Genomic DNA, 11,930 nt, shown 5'->3' on the forward strand with positions numbered 1-11,930 from the left:
CTCAGTGCACCCATTATTACGTATTATCATGAGATTTTTAATTAGTAGACAACCCCATTTTGTGTATTAAAGTTTTTATTCCTTAGTAAGAATTTTTTTAATCACAAAATAGTGTGGAAATATTTAGATAATAGAATTCATGGAGTGCTGGAAAATACTGAATATAAAGATTGATTTCTAATATATCACATACTAAACTGTTCTAAAACAGCTGGTTTCTTGCAGACAGGATTTATTTTTTTTTTAATAATTTAAGACAGCGTAAGCTTGTATCAAGCATAAGCATTGTAACAAAAGTGCAACTTTTTCAGCAAATCCTCCCAAAAGATATTTAACTCAAAATATCATTAACACATATTTTCTCCCTACAAAAATAGCATGTCAGACATCATTAATTGGATGTATTAACAACTATTTACACACAGCCACTCTGTAGGCTAGTAAAGATTTTTTTTCTTTTTTTTTTAACGTTGTTTAAACACAGCGTTTGAGGCAAACAGTAGCAACAGCAGCAGCAGATGCACCAAACGGACTGACAGACCCCGGGTACGTACTCGCTCCTCGCCAGGCTGTTGTGTCTCACCTCTTACATAACATTCAAGTGAGATTTCTCACAGTGCTACCTTGGCAACAAACTAAAAATATCTAGGCAAGGTCTTGGTTTAAGCCTTATTATAAAAGCTTTATCTGTGTGATTATCTGGCGTCTTGGTTTGTCTCCAGAAAAGGGAAATCGTGCTATTTGAGCATGGGATGAGGGGAGAATCCATACGGGAAACTTACCCCAACCGGTCTAATCGTTTCTGATTGCACAGTGAGGTGTTTACCTACGGCCTCCAGTTTGTGTCATTCAGAATTTAGGATAAAATGAGTTGCTCTGTGTTTTCTTGGGGGAAGGGGGGGGAGGTTCTTTTTGTAGTTCAGTGCAGAAACATTCATTTTATACAGCAAGATTCGGGGGAAAAAATCTCTTGGGAACATACTGAATTAAATAAAGACTGGGTGAGAACAAATGCACTTGCCACACCTGTATACCTTAGCCGAAAAAAAAAAAATAAACACAAGGTGACATAATGGGTCTGACCCTCCTTCCCTTGCACACCCAAAACTCGCTGGAGCCAGCGGCATCCCCGGGTGCTCAAGGCACTGCAGGTTTGGGCTCAGGGTCCGTCCATCCTCGCTCCCGTTCTCAATAAAGTGCTAGCACAGGTGCTGGGGTCTGCCCTTCTCCCCTCGCCTCACCCCCCGCTCTCACCCTGAGCCCACCCAGGTCTCCTGGACAAGAAGTGCAAGTTCCCAAGTGGGACTCAGGGACACGGTATAAACCCATTCCAAATAAGGTGCAACATTTAAGTTACCTTATAGAGAGAAAAAAAAAGTATCCTTACTATTTTTTCTTCCTTCTTCTGTTTTGGTTTTTTTTTTTTTTCCTTAACATATTTATGCATTTATAAAGCCAAACATTAAAAAAATACTGAGTAGCAAATTTTATCCTTGACGGTCCTCTGCGGGGGCTGCACCGGGACCAGTCGCCTCGGCAGCGGGGCGCGGGACTCCCCGCGGGGGCGGCCGCTCCCCCGGGCCGGGCCCCGGCCACCCCGCGGCCGCCAGCTCCCGGCCCGACCCGGCCCGGCCCCGGCGACCCCTTGCAGACGCCGCCCTGCCCTCCGTAGGAAACCGGGGGCGCAGGTGCCGGCCCGACGGCCCCTCCCCGCCCCGCGGCGGGGCGGTCAGTCCGAGGGGAGGGCAGCGGCGGCGGGGAGCCCGTGGGGGCTCCCGGCCGGCGGCGTCTCACGGACCCTCGGCGCCGGGCTCCTCGGCGGCTGCGGTCTCGGCCTCCTCGCCGGGCTCGGCGGCGGCTGCCAGCCCGGCGGCGGCAGCGAAGGGGTGCGGGAGGTGGGGCGCTGGGGGCAGCCCGGCGGCGGCGGCGGCGGCCGCCTTCTCGGCGGGGCCGAGCACAGAGGAGAGGCAGGGGAAAGAGGCGGCGGCGGCCGCGGCGGCGGCCGCCTGAGCCGGGATGCCCGGGTAGAGGAGCGGGATGGGAGCGGCGGGGTAGAGATACTTCTCCAGGCTGCCTTTATCAAGGAAGGGCTGCATGTAGGCGGCGGCGGCGGAGGGGGAGATGAAGTAGAAGGGCAGGCAGAAAGGGGCCGCCGGCTGTCCGAAGGGGGCCCCGCCGCCGCCCGCCCCCAGGGCCATCAGCGAACCCAGCAGGGCGGCGTCGGGTCTCACCAGCGCCGCCGCCGCTGCCGCCGCCGCCTCGGCGCCCCGCACAGCCAACCCCGGCGGGCCGGGCAGGGGGCTGCCGCCGCGGTCCAGCTTCAGCCGCTTGGGCGCGGGGGGCGCCTCGTCCCCCGACGGCTCCTGCTTGATGGCCAGGGCGGGCAGCGCTCCCCCGGCCGCCGCCGAGCCGCGCTCTGGGCGCGCCTCGCCCTCGCCGCCGTAGCCGCTGTCCGTGTCCGTGTCGGTCTCGGCGCTGAGCTCGGCGGCGTGAGTCCGCTGGATGACGGGCACGCAGTTAGCCTGGCTCTCCGGCTTGTGGCCCGGCACGCAGGGGGGGGCGGGCGGGGAAGAAGAGGAGGAGGATCCCTTGCTGAGGGGGCCCGGCGGCGGGGAGAGGAGCTGGGGGCCGGGGAGGAACTGCGAGGAGATGGAGTGCAGGTGGCCGAGGAGCTGGGCGCATCGCTGCTCGCGGGGAGTCCAGCTCTCGAAGCGGGAGAGGTACTGCAGCACTTCTTTGGCGCACGTCTGAAAGCCCGAGTGGAAGGCGTCCAGGTCGGCCTGCACGGGAGACTTCATGGACCGCTCCCCTGCGGAGGGGAGACCGAGAGGGGACAGCGTTTGCCCGCAGCTCCGGCGTGGGGTGCCCCGCTGCGCGCCTCCTCCCACCCGCCCCCGGTGCGCCCCTGCGGCGGCGCCCCCCGGGGCCCGCTTACCGTTCTGCAAAGCAATGATCTTCTGGTGCTGCTGCTCCGTTAAGGCTGTTAGCGCTTTCAAGTGTTTCAAAGTCAATTCCAGCACCACCGCTTTCTCCAGGTGTCCCAGCGTCTGCAACGGCAAGGGAAGGGGGCCGTCGGCTACCTCCCGGCACGCTTTGGCCGCCGCCAAACGCCGCCTCCGTTAACTTCGGGGAAACTGGTCCCCGAGGGATGTTACACCCGGGGCCGCCGCTGCCGCCGGCAGGCAGGCAGGCAGCCGGGCAGGCAGGCAGGCAGGCAGGCAGCCCGGCGCCCCGCATCCCCGCCGCCCCGGGAGCTGCGCAGCGGGCAGGCTGCCGGCGCCTGCATCTGCATGTACATATACGCTCCTCTGCACCTTACCGTCAGTTTCAGATGCTCGGGCAGTAAATCCTTCAGCTGGGCAATGCACTCGTTAATCCTGTCTCGCCTCTTCTTTTCTATCAGTCTATGTGGCAGTTTGTACGTTTCCTAATTAGCAAAACCCGGCAAAGCCAAGCGTTAGACAGAGTCCCTCGGAACGACGATCAAAACCAAAACAAATGTCATGCCGACCACATGCCGCGCAAATTACCGCCAAAGCACGGCTCTCCCCGCCGGGACAGCTCGCTCGTAAACCCGGTTTGCAATTCGGGGGGAAGTTAAAAGCGCAGCCCCCCGGGGATGCTCTCGGGAGTGAAGCTGCGCTGTAAGATTCAGCGAGCCCCAGTTAAGCGCTTAAGCGAGAACAGCCCCAGAAACTTAGTCTTACCTTGCTCTCGTCCCTCTTCACGCCTCTTTTGGGTTTGCACATATACAGGGAAGGGTAGTCCAGCCTGGGGAAAAACACAAAGATCCGGCATCGGCAAGAGCGAGAGCCAGCCCAGCACTTCCTCGAGTGGGCAGGCGGACCCCGAGCGCTCTGCCCGAAGGGCCGCGCAAGGGACCGCCCGGGTCCGCCCGGCGCAGGGAGGCGAGCCCCGCGCACCGCCGGGCAGCCGGCTCTGCTTCCAGCGCTCCACGGCACTTTCTCAAGAAGACGAAACGCCGCAGGGACGCGAGACGGAGATACTGCCCTGGCGCCTTACCCTATAAAATCCCTATGCTCCAGTAGCTGCCGCTCCGGCAAGCGGGAGATTCCTTCATCCATGTCTGGCAGCGGCTGATGTTTCGTCGCTGCTTTTGATTGAACCTGCGGGATGCTGAGATCAGTCTTTGGAGATCCGCGAGCGACGCTGTGCACATGCAGCCTCCGTCCCCCTCTCCCGTGCAGTGCCGAAAGTGTGCGGCGGTTCGTCCCCCCCCGCCTCCGCCGCTGCCGCTCCCCCTGCCCGCCTCGCTCCCGCTCCCCGCGCACACGTCCGCAGCACACGCTGCGCCGCGAGTTTGCACCCGCCGCGCCGCGCGGTGCCGTGCCGTGCCGTGCCTGCCCGCGGGGCACGCGCGCCGCCAGCCAGCCCCGCACCCGGCTCACGTGCGGCGCGCGCCGGGCGGGCGGGGGGCGGGGCCGGGAACGGGGCGGGCGGGGCCGGGGGGCGGGGGGGGTGGGCGGCCTCCGCGGGGTGCCGGGGGGGGAGGGGGGGGGTCCCCGCCGCCGGCCCGGGGGCCGCCCTGCGAGACACCGGCTTTCCCCCCCCCCCCGTGCTATTGCTGTTGTCATTATCATCGTCTTTATTATTGCCGTCATGACTGTCATCGTTATTCTGTCTTTATTATCTGTATTATTTTATTTGTATTATTTGTATTTGGGGAGGAGACCCACCCGTGGAAAACGTACCCACGGGGAATCACGAATCTGTCCCCCGGGGCGCGCCGGCTGCCCGTAAGGCAAAGCGACTCCTGCAGCGGGGCGGGGGCAGCCGCCAGCCTCTCCCTGGGGGCCGGGTAGGGGGTCACGTTTGCTCTACGTTTTATATACATTTACGGATGCGTGGGCACGAACACGCGCACACGCGTGTTTTTGTCGTGCGGCAGTGGCAGCCCGGGGCGCGGGGCGGTCCCTGGCTCGGCGCCGCTGTGTCGCAGCTCTTTCCCCCCCCGGTGATCCCTCCCGGCCGCCGCTGCTCCCGCCGGCTCTCCCGCCCGACCTTTGGACGGGAGCTGGGTCTGCCCGCAGCGCCAGACCGCGGCAAAATCCTTCCGTAAATACATACGGACATACATGCATGCATGTACATATAAACCCCATGTACACATATAATATAGACATATCTGTATTTGGACGCTGCCCTCCTGACGGGCAGCCCGCATCCCCGCGGGGCGCGGGAGGTGACATTGGCAGAGGATTTGCGCCGGTGCAGCGTGACCGGCCGCGGCAGCCCCGGGACGGGGCGGGACGGGGCGGGGCGGGAACCCCCCTCCCCCCGCCTCCCCGCCTCCTCCCCGCCCTCGTCCCAGCGCGCCGGGCGCACCCGCGCAGCCCCCGCTTCCCGCCGGCGGCGGCACCGACAGCCGCCTCCCTAATCCCGTCTCACGCTGGTACGAGCACAGGGCTGGCAACGTGACCCGACCTGCTACCACATCGCTGCCGCCGGCAGCACCGGGCGGCCCTGCCCCGCCGCCCCCCCCCCCCGCCAGCAGGCGCCGGCACCCGGCGGCACCGGGCACCCCCCCGGATACCCGGGCAGCCCCGCATTCCCCCCGCCCCCCTCCTTGCAGCCGGGACCCCCCTGCTAGCGGAACGGGGGCCGTGCTGCTGCCCCGAGGAGATGGGATGCTCTTCGCCGTGCCCCGGGCAGAGGCGCTGTGCGTGTGTCCCTGCGTGTGCGTGTCCCTGCGTGTGCACGCCGGCGCGGCATGTGCGGCCCTGCAACGTGCGGGGTGTGCAGCGTACGGGGTGTGCGGCCGCCCCGTCCCCACGTGCTGTGCGGGGGGGAGAGGTGCCCCCCCTACCCCCCCAAACACGCACACATAGGCTCGGGCTGGCGGCTTTCTCTCCGGTGTTCCCGGCAGGAACCGCAGGCGGGAAGTGTCAGCAGAGGCGATCCGCAGAGATGTGTTTATCCCCCCCGCCAGCCCCGCTCCCTCCCTTCCCCGGGCTCCGGCTCCCGGAGGTGCGTGCCCCCCAATCCCGGCGGGCACCGAGGAAAGGGGCAGTTTCGGGCTCTCCCAGCAGCTGGAGGGAATTACCCTGACAAACAGAAAACACGCCCCCGCCAGCCAAAAAGAGACCCAAAAGCCCTCGCATCATTCCTCTCTAACGATCGTGCTTTGCAGGTAATCTTATCAGGAGGGTAACTCGTGGGGTTGATGTGCGGGGGGGGGGGGGGGGGCTGCTGAAACCGCACTGCCCGTCTGGAAAGTGCGAATGAGTGTTCGGGAGCAGCGAAGGCTCTGATGAGGTGTTAGAGGCTCCTGCTTGGCAGGGAGGCAAGTGGCACTGCAGGCTTATACAGCTCTTTCCCTGTTAACCTGATGACATTTTCACACTAAACTGGGGGGCTAAAAATAAACGACATAAATGTATGCCACGTGCCTATAGGTTATATTTGGGGGGTGGCAGAAGGAGAGGCTCGTGGACTGCTACAGAGGTTGTTGGGAGAATCTGCTGCCGGTGAGAAAAATAAACTGTTACGAGAGCTGGACTGTACGGACTCCCTTCCTTGGGAAGGGGAATTGCGGACTGCAGGTGAACCTTGCTGGCCGTCGGCATGTGCCAGCGGTGGTTAGCCGGGCAGGGTGGCATTGGTTGCCCCAAGTCAGGCATCTGTGTTGGATATCTAAGATGGAGGGAAACACACACCTGCAGCATAAAATTCCTCTCCTCCTGACTGGACTGGTCTTTGGGAAAGCATCAAGAAAATTGGAGGCACAGCCCAAATAAAAGATGCTTAACCTTGAGATAAAGCACATGGAGGCCTTTTGGGGGAGTGCTGACTCAAAGGGAGCTTGAACTCTGAAAGAAAAGACAGTTTCCTCCAGCTGATTCCTCCCATGGGTGGGAAAGCAAGGCTTTGCATGGTTTGCGTAACTAATACATGGGGTGGGGAGCAAGGGCTGACCATTTCTGGAGCACCTCCTTGTGAAGCACCTGGAGCATTTCTGGAGCATCTTTGCCAGCTTCGTCGTCTCTGGATCAACCTGCAACTCTTCAACTTATGGAAACAATGTCTGGAGTGAGACTCAGCTTCTAGGAGGAGAAGTCCTAATTCTGGGATTCCTCTGGAACCAAGCAGGAACGGAAATTGAAAATGACCAAAAGATGCAAAACATGAGCTGAGACAGCTGGAGACTTTGCAAAGGAGTTCAAGCAACATCTGGGACCTTCTAAGAGATGTTTGTAAGAGGTCACCTGCAGACAAGGATAAAAGGCTTCGGAGTCCAGAGAGAGTGCGAAATTCTCCTGGAAGATTTCCAGTTTAAAATGGCAAGATGGATCAAAGAGGTGATCAGCAGCATGACTATTATGGAAAAGAATGTTTTCCAGAAAATAAGAGGCACAATAAAAGCTTTGGCCAACTTACAAGCCAAGATGAACCACAGCAAAGAGTTAAGAAACTGAAAAAAAGTCACTCAGAAAAGGAAATCAAAGGTTTGCAGGTCACCACAGGAAAAAACAGCCTCCTGCTGTAGACAAGGGCTAGCCAGAACACCGCCTGCTACCACTCGCCACCATTTTCAGTCTGCAGGAGGAAGGAATCAGACTGACTGTCCCAGCTGAAGCAGTGCACGGTCTTTGAGGAGAATACATTTGGGAGGTTTATTCAACTGAGTCCATAAGCACGGTGTAAGGGAATGGCTCTGAAATAGGGTGCCTAGGAGCCAACTTGATGGGGGTCAGCTCTTACGGCAGTGCATACCTGCCTTCAGGAAAACAAGATTGAATTATCTAGGCAGGCTGAATGACCAGAATCAACCATCAAATTAGAGAGAACTGGTCAGTCATGTGCTACATAGTGGGGGACAAAGAGAATTCAGCTGAAGGACCTGGATCGTTTTGGTTGAATAATAAGATATTACTGAAGGCTTCCAGGGTAAATTGGACGTTGACCTATTAATACATTTTTAGTTATGCGATGACCAGATTGGGACTAGGGGGAAAAAAAAATGAATCGAGAGCACATAAAAATCTGAGCTGGGTCAGAAAAAGGGTCCAGCTGTCCTGGAGTCCAGCAGAAGATGCCTTGGGAGGAGCAGGCAGACAGAGCATACACATAATGAAAGCTCCCCAGGCCAGTCTCCCAGTGGCCCACGGTGCAGAGACTTCTGGCTCTTCCTGAGCCAGAAACGATATCTCTGTGTTTAATGGGAAGCCAAAGACGCCGTGAGAGGCATAAGAATTTGCCAAGGTGCTTAAATCATGGGCTGCAGCAGAGTGCTGAGCCAGGAAGCACTGGTGAGAAGTTGGTCAGTCACCGGGCGTCCTGTCAGCGCAGCTCTGTGGCTAACGCAGAGTGAAGAAAAGAGAACTTTCTATTTCAGAGAGTGCCACACATACCTAATGTATGTAAAACGAGAAAGACAGCGGCCATGCAAAAATGTAGCTGAATTCAGAAGCAGAAATAAAATAACCTGACTGTGGGAAGGCGGTGGGCCAAGAGAAGACACAACGTGCAGCGAAGCCTTCACAGTGTTGCAAAATGGGGAAATGGGGGTAGATCCAGCTTGGGGGGCAGAGTCAGGACCACATTTTCGTGCAGAACTGTTACAAAAACCTTACAAGGGGGACATTGGTCACAGAAGCGCTCCTAGGCCATGTGAAATGGGTGATACTAACAGAGATGACCCGAAGTCTATCAGACCAGCCAAGCTAGACGGGCACTTGAGCTAATGGGGGCCGAGCTAATCAGCTTGAAATGGATAGTGGTGACAGGAGAGCTTAGGCACTTCCAAACCTGGGAAAGTCTGACTGGTGAAACAGGGGCACTGGAGCAAAAAGTCAGGCGTGATGTTGTCCTCAGTGCCCTGTGGCTGTAATGGTGTGATTAAAACACCAGGAACTGCACCTTACCCTGTCAGTTTGGAAATTCCCTTTAAAGATGTGTTTCAAGTGAAGCAAACTATTTGCAGGTAGCTGGTCTGCAATGAAAAGCTGTCCTGCCTCCTGGGACAGTAAAAAAATAAAGGTGGCTCCACTCTGAGATCGCTTCCTGCCCTGATTGATGGGAGGGTCTGAAACCTGTCTGGAGACCTTCAGGGACCCTGACCCAACAGGTCAGTTAGATCTTGTGGATTTGAAACAGAAATGATCCCCGTCTGTCTGCTGGATGTTTTCCAGGAGCAGCAACCAGGAACAAGTAAAATAACCTTCCCTCTAAGTCCCCCCTCTGAAGTCGCTGGAAAGAAGCTGTGTCTGTGAACGAAGGTACCTTGGATGATACCATTGGGTTCAGCTTGGTCATTCACGACAGATCGGAAAGCTGTATGTTGACAGGCAGAAGCAAAGCTGAAAGCTGGGGAAAATTGCTTTCTCAGCAAAGCCCAATCTGGCAATTTAGTGATGGTCGGGAGTTTGTGTATGCACTACCCCAGAGAGGCTGGTGGGCAAGGTATGGCACGCCACGCTGATGGGAGGCCTTGGATGGCCTTGGCCTTTCAAGAGGTCTGTTGCGCTTAGGCTATTTATGGGTGCATGCAGAGACCTTTGAACAAGAAGTGGTAGGTGCAGTTACACATGGCCTGTGATAAATTCAAGGCTGACAGTCTGTAACTGGTCCCAAAGGAAAGGGAGTTGTTCCAAAAGCAGGTAACTTATGTCCGCTACACAACAGGTGATGGGGAATTTCCAATGAAAAAACAAAAACTGAGACTGCATGGAGCTGGCCCACTCCCCAGCCACTCGCGGAGGTGCAGGTCGGTAGGACTCTGCTCCTATTACAGAAGGTTTGTTTGTAGATTTGCTAACAGTGCAAAACCTTGCACAGGTAAGGTGACAGAGGGAGAGCATTTCAGTGGCCAACAGAATGAGATTTAGCAGTTTCAACCAGTGCAATTCTTGCCAGTGGTTAAATTTACTGATAAGTTTTGTTGGTATTTGCACAGGAGGAACACTATAGTAAGGGTAGGCCATGCACCCCTGCAATAACTCACTACATGGGCCTAGGAATCCCAAATCCAATTTGCCTGAGTGTTAAGGAAAAGAGCAACTTTGCAACTGCACAGTTACCTACGCATCTGGGCATAAATGGAGTAGCGGTGATGCCTTGTCCAGGCAGCAGCTTTGGGGCTCAGTGCAAGCAATGTCATGGATGTGAAATGCAAGAGTTGTTTCGTCAAGGGGATGAATGCAGAAGAGGGGATGTTTGGTTCCTCTCTTACAGCTTGCAGATGTGCAAATGCTTCTCGTTCACCCAGGAGAACCGAGGAAGGGCAATGCCAGGGAGGGAGTGTGGGCTCCTGAACCAGACCACATCAGAAGGTCTGTCACAGAAAGGATCCCAGAAGGATACAAAAAGAATACGAACTGGGAAACTCAACTGTCCTGGAATGAGGTATACCTTTGGAGCACAATGAAGTCTATTTTTGGAATACCAAGGGAAAAGCATTCTGGTCATGGTGAGAAAGTTTGGAGTTAAAGGTGAAATACTGCATAAAAGTTATAGCACATGGAAACAACCTGTAGAGCACCTTGTTAGGTGATGTCTGGAGCAGGAAGTTCTGAGATTATTGTTCTAAAAGTGGCAAATGTTTTGAACCCTACTGGCTTTCTATACATTTCCAAAAAGCCTTAGCTAAGCTAAGGGAAAAATCCTATTGGGTGAAATTCAGGAAGGATGTAGAAAATGTGTGCAGGAGATGAACGTCCCTATTGCAAGTAACGGTCCCACAGAAATGCAGAGAGACACCATAAAATAATATCTGACAGAGTCATTTCATTAATGGACTGCATTGCCTGATGTCCTTGGGTTTCTGTCTGAAGCAGATTCTGGGAGCTGCAGACTATTTCACAAAATGCCCTGAAGCTTGTCTGTTAGGACACCAGTGCCAGATGTCCAAGTGAAAGATGTTCTCTCCCTCCAAGTCCTAGGAGGTATGGGAGGATTGCACAAAGCTCAGGGGAGAAACACTGAATCCAGACCATTTCAGCAGATCTGTGAGGTGGTTGAGATCCCTAAAACATCTCCATGTGACCACAGCCTGAAGGGTTGGTGGGATGTTTTTTTGCAGACTCCTCCAGTCAACTGATTTGTTCCTCAGAACTGCATCAAGGGGTAAGACCCAGCATATTCCAGGCCTTTTGAAGGCCTCAGGAGTACCAAAGCACTTCCTCACCATTTTAGTGAAAACCTAAGGACTCCAGCATGCCTTTTTATGGAGTTTCGGGAGAAGAACAAAGAGTTTTGGATCATGCATAGAAGCACATGCTCTGTTTGGTTTTGGTTTTTTTGGTTTTTTGTTTTTTTAAGTGGAAATCTGGGATATTTTACAGTCTTAGAAAAAAACCAAATTGAGAATCTTAAGAAGGATAAACCTAGAGCAACACTGTAGACCTGCTGTATAGGGGCATACAGTACTGACCTGGATATTTATGGTGGTATACAGAGTACAGTGGGGTCCTGAAACAAAATCCCATGCTACCATGAAGCCCATTAAAAAATGTATTCAGGAAAAACATACCAGGGAAGCAAAACTTCAGGGTTTTGCTCTTCCTCTGCCCTTCCCTCACTGCAAATGTAGTTGTGAAAAGCTGAAGCTGGAGAAGCTGAAGCAGTAATCCCCTTCCTCCCTGCTAGCACCAAACGGGCAGAGATTTGCAGGCAGGCTGCAGGCACACTGAATGCACCTCGAGAGCACTCGGCGAGTGGCTGCCTGGAAGGCAATCAAGGAGCAGAAAACTACCGGAAAGGGGAGTGCAAATGTTTTGGATAAGCGATAGGAAAATACCATGCTGAAGCGTAATGTATAATTACAGGTAAGTAAGAATGCATCATTCATCACTTCTTAAATGATTTTCCCTCATTCTCTGCGTGGCGGGTTTATTAGAGCCTTGTCATTTGGAGCTCCTTCAGGATAAAGGAGGTGGCTGGGTGAGCAGGTGTGAGAGGAGGGGTGAGTC

General features: G+C 55.3%; 1 protein-coding gene across 1 annotated transcript; it reads right to left on the minus strand.

The window, feature by feature from the left end:
• Positions 1-215: 215 nt before the first annotated feature.
• On the minus strand, positions 216-4,411 carry BHLHE41 (basic helix-loop-helix family member e41). The gene is made up of 5 exons (XM_075759122.1): positions 4,024-4,411; positions 3,708-3,771; positions 3,320-3,427; positions 2,936-3,047; positions 216-2,809 (listed from the first exon to the last, which is right to left on the minus strand). The coding sequence occupies exons 1-5, from the start codon at positions 4,083-4,085 to the stop codon at positions 1,791-1,793; spliced, it is 1,365 nt and encodes a 454-aa protein (XP_075615237.1). The 5' UTR covers positions 4,086-4,411; the 3' UTR covers positions 216-1,790.
• Positions 4,412-11,930: the final 7,519 nt, after the last annotated feature.

This window comes from Balearica regulorum, chromosome 1, assembly GCF_011004875.1.
Source record: "Balearica regulorum gibbericeps isolate bBalReg1 chromosome 1, bBalReg1.pri, whole genome shotgun sequence".
In the NCBI taxonomy this organism is placed as follows: Eukaryota; Metazoa; Chordata; class Aves; order Gruiformes; family Gruidae; genus Balearica; species Balearica regulorum.